The sequence below is a fragment of the Cherax quadricarinatus genome, chromosome 31 (genome assembly GCF_038502225.1).
Source record: "Cherax quadricarinatus isolate ZL_2023a chromosome 31, ASM3850222v1, whole genome shotgun sequence".
NCBI classification, from domain to species: domain Eukaryota; kingdom Metazoa; phylum Arthropoda; class Malacostraca; order Decapoda; family Parastacidae; genus Cherax; species Cherax quadricarinatus.
Window position 1 is genome coordinate 37741764 of NC_091322.1, and position 21976 is coordinate 37763739.

At 45.2% G+C, this 21976-nt stretch overlaps 1 protein-coding gene across 9 annotated transcripts in view; it reads left to right on the plus strand.

Moving 5' to 3' along the window:
- LOC128699015 (cubilin) overlaps positions 1–21976 on the plus strand; it is a 421279-nt gene that overhangs the window by 295353 nt on the left and 103950 nt on the right. For all 9 annotated transcript variants that reach the window (XM_070090389.1, XM_070090391.1, XM_070090383.1 and 6 more), the window contains 2 exons: positions 19033–19244; positions 19814–20024. In XM_070090389.1, the coding sequence (XP_069946490.1) occupies positions 19033–19244; positions 19814–20024 (423 nt within the window). The remainder of the gene's footprint in view (positions 1–19032; positions 19245–19813; positions 20025–21976) is intronic.

Consider the following 21976-nt stretch of genomic DNA (forward strand, 5'->3'; position numbering starts at 1 on the left):
GTTCAAGTACCACACTGTGTACCGTTGATGATGTAGTGTGTGGTAGTTGAGGTACCACACTGTGTACCGTTGATGAGGTAGTGTGTGGTAGTTGAGGTACCACACTGTGTACCGTTGATGAGGAGGTAGTGTGTGGTAGTTGAAGTACCACACTGTGTACCGTTGATGAGGTAGTGTGTGGTAGTTGAGGTACCACACTGTGTACCGTTGATGAGGTGGTGTGTGGTAGTTGAGGTACCACACTGTGTACCGTTGATGAGGTGGTGTGTGGTAGTTGAGGTACCACACTGTGTACCGTTGATGAGGTAGTGTGTGGTAGTTGAGGTACCACACTGTGTACCGTTGATGATGTAGTGTGTGGTAGTTGAGGTACCACACTGTGTACCGTTGATGAGGTAGTGTGTGGTAGTTGAAGTACCGCACTGTGTACCGTTGATGAGGAGGTAGTGTGTGGTAGTTGAAGTACCACACTGTGTACCGTTGATGAGGTAGTGTGTGGTAGTTGAGGTACCACACTGTGTACCGTTGATGACGTAGTGTGTGGTAGTTGAGGTACCACACTGTGTACCGTTTATGAAGTGGTAGTGTGGGTAGTTGAAGTACCGCACCTAGTACCGTTGATAACGAGGTAGTGTGGTACATGAGGTACCACACTGTGTACCGTTGATGAGGTTGTAGTGTGTGTAGTTGAAGTACCGCACCTAGTACCGTTGATAACGAGGTAGTGTGTGGTACATGAGGTACCACACTGTGTACCGTTGATGAGGTGGTAGTGTTGGTAGTTGAAGTACCACACCGAGTACCGTTGATAACGAGGTAGTGTGTGGTAGTTGAGGTACCACACTGTGTACCGTTGATAACGAGGTAGTGTGTGGTAGTTGAGGTACCACACTGTTTACCATTGATAACGATGTAGTGTGTGGTAGTTGAGGTACCACACTGTTTACCGTTGATAACGATGTAGTGTGTGGTAGTTGAGGTACCACACCGAGTACCGTTGATAACGAGGTAGTGTGTGGTAGTTGAGGTACCACACTGTGTACCGTTGATAACGAGGTAGTGTGTGGTAGTTGAGGTACCACACTGTGTACCGTTGATAACGAGGTAGTGTGTGGTAGTTGAGGTACCACACTGTTTACCGTTGATAACGATGTAGTGTGTGGTAGTTGAGGTACCACACTGTTTACCGTTGATAACGATGTAGTGTGTGGTAGTTGAGGTACCACACCGAGTACCGTTGATAACGAGGTAGTGTGTGGTAGTTGAGGTACCACACTGTGTACCGTTGATAACGATGTAGTGTGTGGTAGTTGAGGTACCACACTGTTTACCGTTGATAACGATGTAGTGTGTGGTAGTTGAGGTACCACACTGTTTACCGTTGATAACGATGTAGTGTGTGGTAGTTGAGGTACCACACTGTTTACCGTTGATAACGATGTAGTGTGTGGTAGTTGAGGTACCACACTGTTTACCGTTGATAACGATGTAGTGTGTGGTAGTTGAGGTACCACACTGTTTACCGTTGATAACGATGTAGTGTGTGGTAGTTGAGGAACCACACTGTTTACCGTTGATAACGATGTAGTGTGTGGTAGTTGAGGTACCACACTGTTTACCGTTGATAACGATGTAGTGTGTGGTAGTTGAGGTACCACACTGTTTACCGTTGATAACGGTGTAGTGTGTGGTAGTTGAGGTACCACACTGTTTACCGTTGATAACGGTGTAGTGTGTGGTAGTTGAGGTACCACACCGAGTACCGTTGATAACGAGGTAGTGTGTGGTAGTTGAGGTACCACACTGTTTACCGTTTATCAATTACTTGTACCATTCCATTTATGACGGCTCCTTGGTCCTGCTGAAGCATTCCTCATCTAAAGAACCATGCCCTTCCCCTTCCTTGGAACAAACCTAATTACCTCCCATTTCCCCACTTGCTATATAACCCCAACGAATTTACCGCTTTCCAATAAATTTATAATAATAATAATAATAATATATTTTTACTATCATCATGGGTATGTAGGTAACATCATTCGTCTCAAAGAAAAAATATATATGAGGTTTTCTGGACAATTTTAATTCTATGTGACCATTACTCTGTAGTGGCACCCGTGGTGCCACTACAGAGTATGTTGCCTCACACAGTGTATGTTGCCTCACACAGTGTATGTTGCCTCACACAGTGTATGTTGCCTCACACAGTGTATGTTGCCTCACACAGTGTATGTTGCCTCACACAGTGTATGTTGCCTCACACAGTGTATGTTGCCTCACACAGTGTATGTTGCCTCACACAGTATATGTTGCCTCACACAGTGTATGTTGCCTCACATAGTGTATGTTGCCTCACACAGTTTATGTTGCCTCACACAGTGTATGTTGCCTCACATAGTGTATGTTGCCTCACACAGTGTATGTTGCTTCACAGTGTATGTTGCCTCACAGTGTATGTTGCCTCACACAGTGTATGTTGCCTCACACAGTGTATGTTGCTTCACAGTGTATGTTGCCTCACACAGTGTATGTTGCCTCACACAGTGTATGTTGCCTCACATAGTGTATGTTGCCTCACACAGTGTATGTTGCCTCACACAGTGTATGTTGCCTCACATAGTGTATGTTGCCTCACACAGTGTATGTTGCTTCACAGTGTATGTTGCCTCACACAGTGTATGTTGCCTCACACAGTGTATGTTGCCTCACACAGTGTATGTTGCCTCACACAGTGTATGTTGCCTCACACAGTGTATGTTGCCTCACACAGTGTATGTTGCCTCACACAGTGTATGTTGCCTCACACAGTGTATGTTGCCTCACACAGTGTATGTTGCCTCACACAGTGTATATTGCCTCACACAGTGTATGTTGCCTCACACAGTGTATGTTGCCTCACAGTGTATGTTGCCTCACACAGTGTATGTTGCCTCACACAGTGTATGTTGTCTCACTCAGTGTATGTTGCCTCACAGTGTTTGTTGCCTCACAGTGTATGTTGCCTCACACAGTGTATGTTGCCTCACACAGTGTATGTTGCCTCACAGTGTATGTTGCCTCACACAGTGTATGTTGCCTCACACAGTGTATGTTGCCTCACACAGTGTATGTTGCCTCACACAGTGTATGTTGCCTCACACAGTGTATGTTGCCTCACACAGTGTATGTTGCCTCACAGTGTATGTTGCCTCACACAGTGTATGTTGCCTCACACAGTGTATGTTGCCTCACACAGTGTATGTTGCCTCACACAGTGTATGTTGCCTCACACAGTGTATGTTGCCTCACACAGTGTATATTGCCTCACACAGTGTATGTTGCCTCACACAGTGTATGTTGCCTCACAGTGTATGTTGCCTCACACAGTGTATGTTGCCTCACACAGTGTATGTTGTCTCACTCAGTGTATGTTGCCTCACAGTGTTTGTTGCCTCACAGTGTATGTTGCCTCACACAGTGTATGTTGCCTCACAGTGTATGTTGCCTCACACAGTGTATGTTGCCTCACACAGTGTATGTTGCCTCACACAGTGTATGTTGCCTCACACAGTGTATATTGCCTCACACAGTGTATGTTGCCTCACACAGTGTATGTTGCCTCACAGTGTATGTTGCCTCACACTGTATGTTGCCTCACACAGTGTATGTTGTCTCACTCAGTGTATGTTGCCTCACAGTGTTTGTTGCCTCACAGTGTATGTTGCCTCACACAGTGTATGTTGCCTCACACAGTGTATGTTGCCTCACAGTGTATGTTGCCTCACACAGTGTATGTTGCCTCACACAGTGTATGTTGCCTCACACAGTGTATGTTGTCTCACAGTGTATGTTGCCTCACACAGTGTATGTTGCCTCACAGTGTATGTTGCCTCACACAGTGTATGTTGCCTCACACAGTGTATGTTGCCTCACACAGTGTATGTTGCCTCACACAGTGTATGTTGCCTCACACAGTGTATGTTGCCTCACAGTGTATATTGCCTCACACAGTGTATGTTGCCTCACACAGTGTATGTGGCCTCACACAGTGTATGTTGCCTCACACAGTGTATGTTGCCTCACACAGTGTATGTTGCCTCACAGTGTATGTTGCCTCACACAGTGTATGTTGCCTCACACAGTGTATGTTGCCTCACACAGTGTATGTTGCCTCACATAGTGTATGTTGCCTCACAGTGTATGTTGCCTCACACAGTGTATGTTGCCTCACAGTGTATGTTGCCTCACACAGTGTATGTTGCCTCACACAATGTATGTTGCCTCACACAGTGTATGTTGCCTCACACAATGTATGTTGCCTCACAGTGTATGTTGCCTCACACAATGTTTGTTGCCTCACAGTGTATGTTGCCTCACACAATGTATGTTGCCTCACACAATGTATGTTGCCTCACACAATGTATGTTGCCTCACACAGTGTATGTTGCCTCACACAGTGTATGTTGCCTCACACAGTGTATGTTGCCTCACACAGTGTATGTTGCCTCACACACTGTATGTTGCCTCACACAGTGTATGTTACCTCACAGTGTATGTTGCCTCACACAGTGTATGTTGCCTCACACAGTGTATGTTGTCTCACTCAGTGTATGTTGCCTCACAGTGTATGTTGCCTCACACAGTGTATGTTGCCTCACACAGTGTATGTTGCCTCACACAGTGTATGTTGCCTCACAGTGTATGTTGCCTCACAGTGTATGTTGCCTCACACAGTGTATGTTGCCTCACACAGTGTATGTTGTCTCACAGTGTATGTTGCCTCACACAGTGTATGTTGCCTCACAGTGTATGTTGCCTCACACAGTGTATGTTGCCTCACACAGTGTATGTTGCCTCACACAGTGTATGTTGCCTCACACAGTGTATGTTGCCTCACACAGTGTATGTGGCCTCACACAGTGTATGTTGCCTCACACAGTGTATGTTGCCTCACAGTGTATGTTGCCTCACACAGTGTATGTTGCCTCACAGTGTATGTTGCCTCACACAGTGTATGTTGCCTCACACAGTGTATGTTGCCTCACACAGTGTATGTTGCCTCACACAGTGTATGTTGCCTCACATAGTGTATGTTGCCTCACAGTGTATGTTGCCTCACACAGTGTATGTTGCCTCACAGTGTATGTTGCCTCACACAGTGTATGTTGCCTCACACAATGTATGTAGCCTCACACAGTGTATGTTGCCTCACACAATGTATGTTGCCTCACAGTGTATGTTGCCTCACACAATGTTTGTTGCCTCACAGTGTATGTTGCCTCACACAATGTATGTTGCCTCACACAATGTATGTTGCCTCACACAATGTATGTTGCCTCACACAGTGTATGTTGCCTCACACAGTGTATGTTGCCTCACACAGTGTATGTTGCCTCACACAGTGTATGTTGCCTCACACACTGTATGTTGCCTCACACAGTGTATGTTACCTCACAGTGTATGTTGCCTCACACAGTGTATGTTGCCTCACACAGTGTGTGTTGCTTCACACAGTGTATGTTGTCTCATACAGTGTATGTTGCCTCATACAGTGTATGTTGCCTCACACAGTGTATGTTCCCTCACACAGTGTATGTTGCCTCACACATTGTATGTTGCCTCATATAGTGTATGTTGCCTCATACAGTGTATGTTGCCTCACACAGTGTATGTTGCCTCACTCATTGTATGTTGCCTCATACAGTGTATGTTGTCTCATACAGTGTATGTTGCCTCACAGTGTATGTTGCCTCATATAGTGTATGTTGCCTCATACAGTGTATGTTGCCTCATACAGTGTATGTTGCCTCACACATTGTATGTTGCCTCACACAGTGTATGTTGTCTCATACAGTGTATGTTGCTTCATGCAGTGTATGTTGCCTCACACAGTGTATGTTGCCTCACAGTGTATGTTGTCTGATACAGTGTATGTTGCTTCACACAGTGTATGTTGCCTCACACAGTGTATGTTGCCTCATACAGTATATGTTGCCTCACACAGTGTATGTTGCCTCATACAGTGTATGTTGCCTCACACAGTGTATGTTGCCTCACAAAGTGTATGTTGCCTCACATAGTGTATGTTGCCTCATACAGTATATGTTGCCTCACACAGTGTATGTTGCCTCACACAATGTATGTTGCCTCACACAGTGTATGTTGCCTCATACAGTGTATGTTGCCTCACACAGTGTATGTTGCCTCACAGTGTATGTTGCCTCATACAGTGTATGTTGCCTCACACAGTGTATGTTGCCTCACAGTGTATGTTGCCTCATACAGTGTATGTTGCCTCACACAGTGTACGTTGCCTCAGTGTATGTTGCCTCATACAGTATATGTTGCCTCACACAGTGTACGTTGCCTCTGTATGTTGCCTCACACAGTGTATGTTGCTTCACACAGTGTATGTTGTCTCATACAGTGTATGTTGCCTCATACAGTGTATGCTGCCTCACACAGTGTACGCTTCCTCAGAGTACGCTGCCTCACACAGTGTATGCTGCCTCACACAGTGTATGTTGCCTCACACAGTGTACGCTGCCTCACACAGTGTATGCTACCTCACACAGTGTACGCTGCCTCACACAGTGTATGCTGCCTCACAGTGTACGCTGCCTCACACAGTGTACGCTGCCTCACACAGTGTATGCTGCCTCAGTGTACGCTGCCTCACAGTGTACGCTGCCTCACACAGTGTACGCTGCCTCACACAGTGTACGCTGCCTCACAGTGTACGCTGCCTCACAGTGTATGCTGCCTCACAGTGTACACTGCCTCAGTGTATGCTGCCTCAACAGTGTACGCTGCCTCACAGTGTGCGCTGCCTCACACAGTGTACGCTGCCTCACACAGTGTACGCTGCCTCACACAGTGTATGCTGCCTCACTCAGTGTATGCTGCCTCACACAGTGTACGCTGCCTCACACAGTCTATGCTGCCTCACACAGTATACGCTGCCTCACACAGTGTACGCTGCCTCACAGTGTATGCTGCCTCGCACAGTGTACGCTGCCTCACAGTGTACGCTGCCTCACAGTGTACGCTGCCTCACACAGTGTACGCTGCCTCACACAGTGTACGCTGCCTCACAGTATACGCTGCCTCACAGTGTATGCTGCCTTACAGTGTACGCTGCCTCAGTGTATGCTGCCTCAACAGTGTACGCTGCCTCACACAGTGTACGCTGCCTCACACAGTGTACGCTGCCTCACACAGTGTACGCTGCCTCACACACTGTGCGCTGCCTCACACAGTGTACGCTGCCTCACACAGTGTATGCTGCCTCACACAGTGTACGCTGCCTCACACAGTGTACGCTGCCTCACACAGTGTATGCTGCCTCACAGTGTACGCTGCCTCACACAGTGTACGCTGCCTCACACAGTGTACGCTGCCTCACACACTGTATGCTGCCTCACACACTGTACGCTGCCTCACACACTGTACGCTGCCTCACACACTGTACGCTGCCTCATACACTGTATGCTGCCTCACACACTGTACGCTGCCTCACACACTGTACGCTGCCTCATACACTGTACGCTGCCTCACACACTGTACGCTGCCTCACACACTGTACGCTGCCTCACACACTGTACACTGCCTCACACACTGTACGCTGCCTCATACACTGTACGCTGCCTCACACACTGTACGCTGCCTCACACACTGTACGCTGCCTCATACACTGTACGCGGCCTCACACACTGTATGCTGCCTCACACACTGTACGCTGCCTCATACACTGTACGCTGCCTCACTGTATGCTGCCTCACACACTGTACGCTGCCTCATACACTGTATGCTGCCTCATACACTGTATGCTGCCTCACTGTACGCTGCCTCACACACTGTACGCTGCCTCATACACTGTACGCTGCCTCATACACTGTACGCTGCCTCACTGTACGCTGCCTCACTGTATGCTGCCTCACACACTGTACACTGCCTCATACACTGTACGCTGCCTCACACACTGTATGCTGCCTCACACACTGTACGCTGCCTCACACACTGTGCGCTGCCTCACACACTGTACGCTGCCTCATACACTGTACGCTGCCTCACTGTACGCTGCCTCACACACTGTACGCTGCCTCATACACTGTACGCTGCCTCATACACTGTACGCTGCCTCTACACTTTCTGAAAGCTCGCGTTTCGAGTGTTTACGTCTGCGCGCGCATGTTCATTCTCCTACCCTTGTTACTTTTGTATTTTATTAATTACTATGCTATTTCACCTAAGTCTTATTTGACTCTGTACCTTCTTTTAATTTCTCGATAAGTTTTGGTTTGGATTTTTTTTCACTGATGGTTATTGTACAGTAGGAGGATGTTAGTGGGATCCTTCAAGGATCAGTCCTCTTTCCCGTCCTATTTAGTGTCAGTATAAGTGGGGGTTCCTTAAGGATCAGTCCTGCGTCCCGTCTTCTTTATTACCAGCGACCATGAAGCAGCACTAACGCCACTGTCTCATAATTGGCTCACTACGGGAAAGTAGTAGAGCAGTTACGTAAAGTAAGTAACATTTTGAGGTAGCGAAATCATGAAAAGGCTTTACATCTATGACCGATTTTTGTTACTTATTCCAAGAGACCAAGACCAACCGATGCAGTGGTCAGGGACCTGAAAAAATTACTTTCAAGGCATATATGTAGACTAATTTTTGTCTAAAATAAATTTGCACGTGAATGCGATTAATTTTTGAGAAACCCAATACGAAAATCCTTTTCTTTTCGATTATTATTATAATCATAGCTAAGCGTTAAACCCACAAGGGTGATACAGCGCCGTTTCCGGGCAGGGCGTTCTCAAGGCTGAATATGTATGATCGGAGACCAGCGATGGAGGAGAGTATAACAGAGGTAGACTTTGTAAGGTCGGTGTGAAATGCTGAAGAAGTATAATCAAAGTTTGTGTAATAAATCTATTGATGTCAAAAAGTCATAGAGGGAGTCTGTGTCAAAGAGGGAGTCTGTGTCAAAGAGAGAGTCTGTGTCAAAGAGAGAGTCTGTGTCAAAGAGAGAGTCTGTGTCAAAGAGAGAGTCTGTGTCAAAGAGAGAGTCTGTGTCAAAGAGGGAGTCTGTGTCAAAGAGGGAGTCTGTGTCAAAGAGAGAGTCTGTGTCAAAGAGGGAGTCTGTGTCAAAGAGGGAGTCTGTGTCAAAGAGAGAGTCTGTGTCAAAGAGGGAGTCTGTGTCAAAGAGGAAGTCTGTGTCAAAGAGGGAGTCTGTGTCAAAGAGGGAGTCTGTGTCAAAGAGGGAGTCTGTGTCAAAGAGGGAGTCTGTGTCAAAGAGGGAGTCTGTGTCAAAGAGAGAGTGTGTGTCAGAGAGAGAGTCTGTGTCAAAGAGAGAGTCTGTGTCAAAGAGAGAGTCTGTGTCAAAGAGGGAGTCTGTGTCAAAGAGAGAGTCTGTGTCAAAGAGAGAGTCTGTGTCAAAGAGAGAGTATGTGTCAAAGAGAGAGTCTGTGTCAAAGAGAGAGTCTGTGTCAAAGAGAGAGTCTGTGTCAAAGAGGGAGTCTGTGTCAAAGAGAGAGTCTGTGTCAAAGAGAGAGTCTGTGTCAAAGAGAGAGTCTGTGTCAAAGAGAGAGTCTGTGTCAAAGAGAGAGTCTGTGTCAAAGAGGGAGTCTGTGTCAAAGAGAGAGTCTGTGTCAAAGAGAGAGTCTGTGTCAAAGAGGGAGTCTGTGTCAAAGAGAGAGTCTGTGTCAAAGAGAGAGTCTGTGTCAAAGAGAGAGTCTGTGTCAAAGAGAGAGTCTGTGTCAAAGAGAGAGTCTGTGTCAAAGAGAGAGTCTGTGTCAAAGAGGGAGTCTGTGTCAAAGAGAGAGTCTGTGTCAAAGAGAGAGTCTGTGTCAAAGAGAGAGTCTGTGTCAAAGAGAGAGTCTGTGTCAAAGAGAGAGTCTGTGTCAAAGAGAGAGTCTGTGTCAAAGAGAGAGTCTGTGTCAAAGAGAGAGTCTGTGTCAGAGGGAGTCTGTGTCAAAGAGAGAGTCTGTGTCAAAGAGAGAGTCTGTGTCAAAGAGAGAGTCTGTGTCAAAGAGAGAATCTGTGTCAAAGATGACATCTTGTTTATCTAGCACCTCAAGTAAGTGAAGCTGTTTGACTGTAGGTTCGGGGTACTGGACCGTCCCTCCCATTCATGTGATCCAGCCCGATTACCTCTCATTCCCTCCTGGCACTGCATAACCCATGCGAATGCAACCCATTCATTGTTGCAGCATGATGAAAATTAGTCACATGTGCAACATCTGGGTATCTTTATTGTAGACGTTTCGCCATCCAGTGGCTTTATCAATACAAATTCAAGAACATGAATGGAAGACAGATAAGGTAATCAGTCCGTGGGACTGATTACCTTATCTTTTGTACATAGTTCTACTGTCTTCCATTTATGTCCTTGAATTTGTATTGATAAAGCCACTGGATGGCGAAACGTCTGCAATAATGATACCCAGATGTTGCACATGTGACTAATATTCATCTTGTGTGTACTGTTAGGAGTTGCTACGATGACACAACACACAAACTTGTAGTTCTCTCTCCATTGCATCATCATCTATTCTGCCATTCATTGATGTTCTTTTTTTATCTAAGATCAGCAGTGTTGATGAACGAAACACCTGTGCAACACCTGGGTATCTTTAAATGCGCATTAAAGATACCCAAGTGTTGCACATGTATCTTAATCATCAATTTGTTTGTATTGCATGATAGTGTCAGCAATAAATTTGCATCTGTGTTTCTAATCAATCACTTTAGTGGGCTTCTTTTGTTTTACCTGGTGCACTTACTTTGAGTATTCCACTTTAATCTCTCTGTTAATTCTCTTATCTCTCCTTTAATCTTGGCTTTTCCTTGCATCTCTTCTCATTCTCATTTTTTTATTAACACATCGGCAGACTCCCACCAAGGCAGGGTGGCCCGAAAAAGTAAACTTTCATCATCATTCACTCCATCACTGTCTTGCCAGAAGGGTGCTTTACACTACAGTTTTAAAACTGCAACATTAACACCCCTCCTTCAGAGTGCAGGCACTGTACTTCCCATCTCCAGGACTCAAGTCCGACCTGCCGGTTTCCCTGAATCCCTTCATAAATGTTACCTTGTTCACACTCCAACAGCACGTCAAGTATTAAAAACCATTTGCTTCCATTCACTCCTATCAAACACGCTCACGCATGCCTGCTGGAAGTTCAAGCCCCCTCGCACACAAAACCTCCTTTACCCCCTCCCTCCAACCCTTCCTAGGCCGACCCCTACCCCGCCTTCCCTCCACTATAGATTTATACACTCTCGAAGTCATTCTGTTTTGTTCCATTCTCTCTACATGTTCGAACCACCTCAACAACCCCTCCTCAGCCCTCTGGATAATAGTTTTGGTAATCCCGCACCTTCTCCTAATTACCAAGCTACGAATTCTCTGCGTTACATTCACACCACTCATTGCCCTCAGACATGACATCTCCACTGCCTCCAGCCTTCTCCTCACTGCCACATTCATCACCCATGCTTCAGACCCATATAGGAGTGTTGGTATAACTATGCTCTCATACATTTCCCTCTTTGTTTCCACGGACAAAGTTCTTCGTCTCCACATACTCCTCAGTGCACCACTCACCCTTTTCCTGTCATCAGTTTTATGAATCACCTCATCCTTCATAGACCCATCTGCTGACAAGTCCACTCCTAAATATCTGAATACATTCACCTCCTCCATACTCTCTCCCTCCAATCTGATATCCAATCTTTCGACACCTAATCTTTTTGTTATCCTCATCACCTTACTCTTTCCTATATTCACTTTTAATTTTCTTCTTTTACATACCCTACCAAATTCATCCACCAACCTCTGCAACTTCTCTTCAGGATCTCCGTAAAGCACAGTGTCATCAGCAAAGAGCAACTGTGACAACTCCCACTTGTGTTTGATTCTTTAACTTTTAACTCCACACCTTTTGCCAAGACCCTCGCATTCACTTCTCTTACAACCCCATCTATAAATATATTGAACAGCCACGGTGAAATCACACACCCTTGTCTAAGGCCTACTTTTACCGGGAAAATAATCTCCCTCTCTCCAACATGCTCTAATCTGAGACTCACTATCCTCGTAAAAACTCTTGACTGCTTTCAGTAACCTACCTCCTATACCATACACCTGCAACATCTGCCACATTGCCCCCTATCCACCCTGTCATACGCCTTTTCCAAATCCATAAATGCCACAGAAACCTCTTTAGCCTTACCTAAATACTGTTCACCTATATGTTTCACTGTAAACACTTGGTCTACACCCCCTACCTTTCATAAAGCCTCCTTGTTCATCTGCTATCCTTCTCTTTGTCTTACTCTTAATTCTTTCAATAATAACTCTACCATACACTTTACCAGGTATACTCAACAGACTTATTCCCCTATAATTTATGCACTCTCTTTTATTCCCTTTGCCTTTGTACAAAGAAACTATACATGCTCTCTGCCAATCCCTAGGTACTTTACCCCTCTTTCATACATTTATTAAATAATAGCACCAACCACTCCAAAACTATATCCCAACCTGCTTTTAACATTACTTGAAATACGTATTACCTGTAACTAAATCCCTTTTTATACAAAGTTCAAAGGCCCCCATTATTATTTACACCTGGCACCCCAAACTTACCTACCACACCCTCTCTAAATGTTTCTCCTACTTTAGTATTTACGTCCCCTACCACAATTACTCTCTCACTTGGTTCAAAGGTTTCTATACATTCGCTTAACATCTCCCATCTCTCTCCTCTACACTCCTCTCTTCTCCAGGTGCATACACACTTATTATGACCCACTTTTCACTTCCGATCCTTATTTTAATCCACATAATCCTTGAATTTACGCATTTATATTTCCTCTTTTCCTTCCATAACTGATCTTTCAACATTATTGCTACCCCTTCCTTAGCTCTAACTCTCTCAGATACTCCCGACCTAATCCCATTTATTTCTCCCCTATATGTGCTTCTCATTATCGACCTATTTTCATTTGCTTGTCCATTTATTGCGTCCCTTAGAACTGTGTGCGCAGCGGTAGGCTAGGCATATATTAGAATACACAGCACCAGCGTGGAGCCCCCTCTTGGTGATGCGTGTTCACAAGCTTGGCACGATACCTGGCGTATACCTGGAGGGTGTTTCGGGGATCAACGCCCCCGCGGCCCGGTCCACGACCAGGCCTCGCGGTGTTCAAAGTTTTGGAACCTGATTAGTTGCGGAGCCCTGGGTGAACTCTACCAGAGAAGCAACAAAAACACGACACGCAGGCGCAGAGCAACCTTCTTTCGGCGTTTTCGCTCAGTGTCGAGGGAGAAAAATAGAGCGAACCCAAGTTGGAAATAAATCAGTTGAGAAAGCCTAGGGAACGAATGGAGTTGACAGTTAAAAATAGGAGAGGAGAGATATTAGAGGGAGAGTTGAAGGTATCGGGAAGATGGAGGAAATATTTTGAGGAACTGTTAAATGTTGATGAAGAAATCTGAGGTTTGTGTTTTAGCGCTTAGTTATGATTATCAGATTAATATTAATTGAACTTTATTAGATAATACTAGGCTAAAAAATCATAATATGCTTTTTCGTGTGTCCATAATAACTATATACCGTCGAGAATATTGTAAAAATATTGCATTATGTATCATAAGCCTAAATAAAAGCTTACCTTCTTACCGTTGTCACCAAAAACAAAAGTAACTGTATCTTCCTTTTTAGAGGAATTAATTGGATAGACATTTCACCTCCTCAGACCGCTCCGAAACGTCGAATTGTGGCAGAAAACTCTTTGGTCCGCTTTGAAACATCGAGACGTGTCAGATAACGCCTCAGACCCATCCGAAACGTCGATATATTCAACACAAACAAGTTGTTTTTTCCGTGGTTTTCCACACCATTGTGACGGAGTAAAATGTGAAGATTATTATTAAACAGATGGTTATAAATATAACCATAATTTTTAAAGGGGCGGACCGGTAAGCCAGCACAAGGCCTCCGTCAGATGACCCAAAGCTCCAATGGCGGGTCATCATTTGACTAAGACCCGCGTCAGGAAACACTTCTGCTTCCTGGCGAACCTTACCTAACCTAACCTAACCTAACCTAACCTAACCTAACCTAACCTAACCTTACCTAACCTAACCTTACCTAACCTAACCTTACCTAACCTAACCTAACCTAGTGAAATGTAAGAGGACCAGAAACAAAGGAATATACATGTTCCAAAGAGATGTCCTCTATGTATCCTCTTCCAGTGAAGTCACCGCTGCCATGTTTCTGTTTCTAAGGTCATCCAGATTAGTGTAAAAACACGGTCTTTGACGTATCCTCACAAGAAAAAGTCATGGGTGGTTCGTGGTTGCAGAGATACAGCGATTTCAAACCGGGTTCATCTTTTTGAAACACCCTGTATGTGTAAAAGAAAAAAAACAGTATATGGTAATGTGGAAGTAGTGAAGAGAGGCTTCACACACACATCTTCAGCACTAGGTATGACAGGGCTCAGGTCGGAAGCTAGTGTTCTTAAGTGTTCGATCCCTTTTCCGCCAATACGCGAAACGGTAATTACAAAACGGTGAGGGCGAGCGTTCGAAACGTTCAATTACGCGTTCAAATGGTCCAGTCCAGCGTTCGAAATGAATTCTCGTAATTTAATCGTTCGAAAATACGCAACGGAAAGCTTAAAGTACTTAGTGGAACGTTCGAAATGCTCTTAGTGGAATTCTCGAATCACACAGTGGAACGTTCGTAAATTTTCAGCCGCTTCGAGTGAACACACATACTTAATTCTAATAATTCATTTAACAGAACTTAATCGTAATCCTTTAATAAATTTAATCCTAATCGTTATTTTAATAGACCTTAATCCTAATCGTTCGTTTAATAGAACTTAATCGTAATCGTTCTTTTAGCAGAACTTAATCCTAATCCTTTAATAAATTTAATCCTAATCGTTATTTTAATAGAACTTAATCCTAATCGTTCGTTTAATAGAACTTAATCGTAATCGTTCTTTTAACAGAACTTAATCCTAATCCTTTAATAAATTTAATCCTGATCGCTCTTTTAATGGAATTTAATACTAATCGTTTTGCTTAGATTTTCTAACTAAACGGAATTAACACATGATAAACAAGGGGGAATATGAGATAACTTGATAATTACACGTAATTAAGACATAAACGGAAGAAAGGAAAATGTAATGTTGAAAATTAATAAAAAACAACGGTACACATTTTTATTTTTAGTACAATAACACTGTGTGTGTGTGTGTGTGTGTGTGTGTGTGTGTGTGTGTGTGTGTGTGTGCTTGCAGAGGTTGAGTAACAGCTCCTGGCTCCTCTGTGTGTGTGTGTGTGTGTATGTGTGTGCTTGCAGAGGTTGAGTAACAGCTCCTGGCTCCTCTATGTGTGTGTGTATGTGTATGTGTGTGCTTGCAGAGGTTGAGTAACAGCTCCTGGCTCCTCTATGTGTGTGTGTGTGTGCTTGCAGAGGTTGAGTAACAGCTCCTGGCTCCTCTATGTGTGTGTGTATGTGTATGTGTGTGCTTGCAGAGGTTGAGTAACAGCTCCTGGCTCCTCTATGTGTGTGTGTGTGTGTATGTGTGCTTGCAGAGGTTGAGTAACAGCTCCTGGCTCCTCTATGTGTGTGTGTGTGTGCTCACCTGTATGTGCTTGCAGAAGTTGATTAACAGCTCCTGGCTCCCCTATGTGTGTGTGTGTATGTGCGCTCACCTATATGTGCTTACAGAGGTAGAGTAACAGCTCCTGGCTCCTCTATGTGTGTGTGTGTGTGTGTGTGTGCTTGGTCCGTGTATGTGAGGTGTGCGTGCTGGTGTGGCTCAAGCTTTTTACTTCTTTTTAGAGGGCTATGTAGCCAGTGGTTGCTGTATACGTGGTAGAGTTCTACACAGGGTGACACATTGTCACTCTCTCCCCCTGCCTCACCCTCGCCTGCACCTGGTATTGAGCGTTCTTACTGATGCTCTCATTAGGATCTGCGGATTACGGTTAAGGGCTGCTGGTTAGGGTTAAGATCTGCTGATTAGAGTTAATTAATGTGTGCTGATCAGGGTTAATTAAGGTCTGCTGATTAGGGTTAATTAAGGTCTGCTGATTAGCGTTAATTAATGTCTGATTAGGGTTAATTAAGGTTTGTTGATTAAGGTTAATTAAGGTCTGCTGGTAAGGGTTAATTAAGGTCTGCTGATTAGCTTTAATTAGGGGTCTCTTGATTAGGATCTTATAAATAAGGTCTGCTGATTAGAATATGTCAATTAGGACCCGCTGATTAGGATTTGATTTAGGTCTGCTGATTAGAGTGGGTTCCCACGTCTGCTGGCTCACACACCTGGTACTATACAAACCTGGTACTGCACACACCTGGTACTACATACTCCTGGTACTACATACACCTGGTGCTATGCACACCTGGTACTATACACACCTGGTACTACACACACCTGGTATTACACACACCTGGTACTACACACCTGGTACTACATACACCTGGTACTATACACACCTGGTACTACACACCTGGTACTACATACACCTGGTACTATGCACACCTGGTACTACACACACCTGGTACTATACACACCTGGTATTACACACACCTGGTACTACACACACCTGGTACTATACACACCTGGTACTACACATGCCTGGTACTACACACACCTGGTACTACATACACCTGGTACTATGCACACCTGGTACTACACACCTAGTACTACACACACCTGGCACTACACACATCTGGTACCATACATACCTGGTACTATACATACCTGGTACTACACACACCTGGTAGTATACACACCTGATACTACACTACTACACACACCTGGTAGTATACGGACCTGATACTACACTACTACACTCACCTGGTACTACACACACCTGGTACTATACACAAATGGTACTACATACACCTGGTACTATACACACCTGGTACTACAGACACCTTGTACTATACACACCTGGTACTACACACACCTGGTACTATACACAAATGGTACTACACACACCTGGTACTACACACACCTGGTACTATATACAAATGGTACTGCACACACCTGGTACTATACACACCCGGTACTACAGACACCTTGTACTATACACACCTGGTACTACACACACCTGGTAATATACACACCTGGTACTACACTACTACACACACCTGGTACTACACCACTTCACACACCTGATACTATACACACCTGGTACTACACTACTACACACACCTGGTACTACACCGCTTCACACACCTGATACTATACACACCTGGTACTACACTACTACACACACCTGGTACTACACTACTTCACACACCTGGTACTACACACACCTGGTACTACACTACTACACACACCTGGTACTACACTACTTCACACGCCTGGTACTACACACACCTGGTGCTACACTACTACACACACCTGGTACTACACTACTTCACACACCTGGTGCTACACACACCTGGTACTTCACTACTACACACACCTGGCACTGCACACACCTGGTACTACACTACTACACACACCTGGTACTACACCACTTCACACACCTGATACTATACACACCTGGTACTACACTACTTCACACACCTGGTACTACACACACCTGGTACTATACACAAATGGTACTACACACACCTGGTACTATACACACCTGGTACTACAGACACCTTGTACTATACACACCTGGTACTACACACACCTGGTACTATACACAAATGGTACTACACACACTTGGTACTACACACACCTGGTACTATATACAAATGGTACTGCACACACCTGGTACTATACACACCTGGTACTACAGACACCTTGTACTATACACACCTGGTACTACACACACCTGGTAATATACACACCTGGTACTACACTACTACACACACCTGGTACTACACCACTTCACACACCTGATACTATACACACCTGGTACTACACTACTACACACACCTGGTACTGCACCGCTTCACACACCTGGTACTACACACACCTGGTACTACACTACTACACACACCTGGTACTACACTACTTCACACGCCTGGTACTACACACACCTGGTGCTACACTACTACACACACCTGGTACTACACTACTTCACACACCTGGTACTACACACACCTGGTACTTCACTACTACACACACCTGGCACTGCACACACCTGGTACTACACTACTACACACACCTGGTACTACACCACTTCACACACCTGATACTATACACACCTGGTACTACACTACTTCACACACCTGGTACTACACACCTGGTACTACACTACTACACACACCTGGTACTACACCACTTCACACACCTGATACTATACACACCTGGTACTACACTACTACACACACCTGGTACTACACTACTTCACACACCTGGTACTACACTACTACACACACCTGGTACTACACTACTTCACACACCTGGTACTACACTACTACACACACCTGGCACTGCACACACCTGGTACTACACACACCTGGTACTGCATACACCTGGCACTAGTTTCTACACCTGTGAGTAGTCCATAATTAAACCTGCTGTTGTATACATCACATTTGTAACTATATACATCACCACACTTGCAACTATATACATGACACCTACAGCGATGTACATCACACCTGCAGCTATATACAACACAGCTACAACTATATACATCACACTTGCATCTATATACATCACACCTACAACTATATACATCACATCTGCAACTATATATATCACATTTACAACTATATACATCACACCTACAGTGCTGCTCAAACTACACTGCCGCATCTTCCCAACCTTTCTTCACGATGCTGGGGAAGGGCTCTTGATCCAAGGATTCTGATCTACCCTCCTCTGCATTGTATTAAACCTGATTACCTCCCATTCCCAGGCACTATATAACTCCCTACAGGTTTAGCGCTCCAGCATGAATAATAAATCAATAAATAATAATCATGAGGGTAATTAAGGTTGGTGTTTCCCATGAATGTTTGTTGATTAACCCCGTGTTCCACCCTGTTTGACCAGGTGTAACCACGAGTACCTGGACATCTATACGGAGATCAAGGACCCCAGTTCGGTGGACCTGCTCGATACACCGTTCGGGGGCCGCTACTGCGGCGGGATCTCTCCCCGGCTGAGAGTCTCTCTCTACAACACCATAGTCATCAGCTTCTATACCGACCTCTTCAACACTACCTCTGACCTCTTCGTCGGCACCTACAAGTTTATCAATGACTGTAAGTTCACGACTCTCTCTCTCTCTCTCTCTCTCTCTCTCTCTCTCTCTCTCTCTCTCTCTCTCTCTCTCTCTCTCTCTCTCTCTCTCTCTCTCTCTCTCTCTCTCTCGTGTAATACTTTCAAAACATTTAAAGTTTTCTCATATGTTGTTTATTAAGGGCGTGTAAAGCAATTACGTATTCCATAATATCTCACTTGTTTGTAATATTAATCAATAGTCAGAAATGTGTGCTTGTCTTTTTAGCTACGGGGATACTAAAACAACATTTACCTAACATTTAATCTTTGAATAACATTCCACTGTAACTTCTTAGTCAACATTCCACTGTAGTTTCTTGAATAACTATTCACTATAGTTTATTGTATAACATCTCACACTAATTCCTGGAATAAATTCCCACTATAAGTCTTTGTATATTAAGGCGTATCAACAACAGTCTGTGTGCGATGTTTGCTATTTTAGGGCATAAGACTTATTCTTTCCAATTTCCACCTATTTTCCAAGTCAGTGGGAGGAAGGTGACTCCGACTGCAGTAGTTCGCGGTTTAATAATCTTTTTTTTATCAGCAAGGTACATGGTGAGCGACCTGGTGCCGGAGACCCTGTGTGGCTACGTCATCCACTCCGACCTGAAGAAGAAGAACGGTCAGTTCATGACCCTCACCTACCCAGGCGCCTACCCCAAGAACATCACCTGTTACTACAAGTTCGTGGGACGCAGGGAGCAGCGCATCAGACTGGAGTTCAGGGACTTCGATCTTTTCTACGGCGGTCCACAGTGAGTATCGGGGAAGCTTCTCTCTCTCTCTCTCTCTCTCTCTCTCTCTCTCTCTCTCTCTCTCTCTCTCTCTCTCTCTCTCTCTCTCTCTCTCTCTCTCTCTCTCTCTCTCTCTCTCTCTCTCTCTCTCTCTCTCTCTCTCTCTCTGAATAGTGGATACTTAAGAAGATTAGGTTAGAGTTTTCTCATTAGTCAAGGATCAAGGCAACACTTTTATTGTTCCCTAATTAATAAAACTTTAAAATTATGTAATGAGTTCCTTGACTGGTGGAAACCCAAGAAAAAGTGGTAGCAGCCTTCTGATTGGTGGATACCCTGAGGGAAAGAGTAGCAGCCTTCTGATTGGTGGATACGCTGAGGGAAAGAGTGGCAGCCTCCTGATTGGTGGATACCATGAGGGAAAGAGTAGCAGCCTCCTGATTGGTGGATACCCTGAGGGAAAGAGTAGCAGCCTTCTTATTGGTGGATACCCTGAGGGAAAGAGTGGCAGCCTTCTGATTGGTGGATACCCTGAGGGAAAGAGTAGCAGCCTCCTGATTGGTGGATACCCTGAGGGAAAGAGTGGCAGCCTTCTGATTGGTGGATACCCTGAGGGAAAGAGTGGCAGCCTCCTGATTGGTGGATACCCTGAGGGAAGGAGTAGCAGCCTCCTGATTGGTGGATACCCTGAGGGAAAGAGTAGCAGCCTCCTGATTGGTGGATACACTTAGGGAAAGAGTAGCAGCCTCCTGATTGGTGGATACCCTGAGGGAAAGAGTGGCAGTCTTCTGTTTGGTGGATACCCTGAGGGAAAGAGTAGCAGGGTTCTGATTGGTGGATACCCTGAGGGAAAGAGCAGTCTCCTGATTGTTGGATACCCTGAGGGAAAGAGTAGCAGCCTTCTGATTGGGGGATACCCTGAGGGAAAGAGTGGCAGCCTTCTGATTGGTGGATACCCTGAGGGAAAGAGTGGCAGCCTCCTGATTGGTGGATACCCTGAGGGAAGGAGTAGCAGCCTCCTGATTGGTGGATACCCTGAGGGAAAGAGTAGCAGCCTCCTGATTGGTGGATACACTTAGGGAAAGAGTAGCAGCCTCCTGATTGGTGGATACCCTGAGGGAAAGAGTGGCAGTCTTCTGTTTGGTGGATACCCTGAGGGAAAGAGTAGCAGGGTTCTGATTGGTGGATACCCTGAGGGAAAGAGCAGTCTCCTGATTGTTGGATACCCTGAGGGAAAGAGTAGCAGCCTTCTGATTGGGGGATACCCTGAGGGAAAGAGTGGCAGCCTTCTGATTGGTGGATACCCTGAGGGAAAGAGTAGCAGCCTTCTGATTGGTGGATACCCTGAGGGAAAGAATGGCAGCCTTCTGATTGGTGGATACCCTGAGGGAAAGAGTGACAGCCTTCTGATTGGTGGATACCCTGAGGGAAAGAGTAGCAGCCTTCTGATTGGTGGATACCCTGAGGGAAAGAATGGCAGCATTCTGATTGGTGGATACCCTGAGGGAAAGAGTGACAGCCTTCTGATTGGTGGATACCTTGAGGGAAAGAGTGACAGCCTTCTGATTGGTGGATACCCTGAGGGAAAGAATGGCAGCCTTCTGATTGGTGGATACCCTGAGGGAAAGAGTGACAGCCTTCTGATTGGTGGATAATCAAAGGAGAAATGTTGCTCCCCCCCCCACTGACTGGTCTTATTAACTGGTTTTTCCCTCTGACTGGTCTTATTATCTGGACTTTCCATTGACTGGTCTTACTAACTGGTCTTCCCACTGACTGGTCTTACTAATTGGTCTTCCCACTGACTGGTCTTACTAACTGGTCTTCCCACTGACTGGTCTTACTAACTGGTCTTCCCACTGACTGGTCTTACTAACTGGTCTTCCCTCTGACTGGTCTTACTAACTGGTCTTCCCATTGACTGGTCTTCCCACTGACTGATCTTACTAACTGGTCTTCCCTCTGACTGGTCT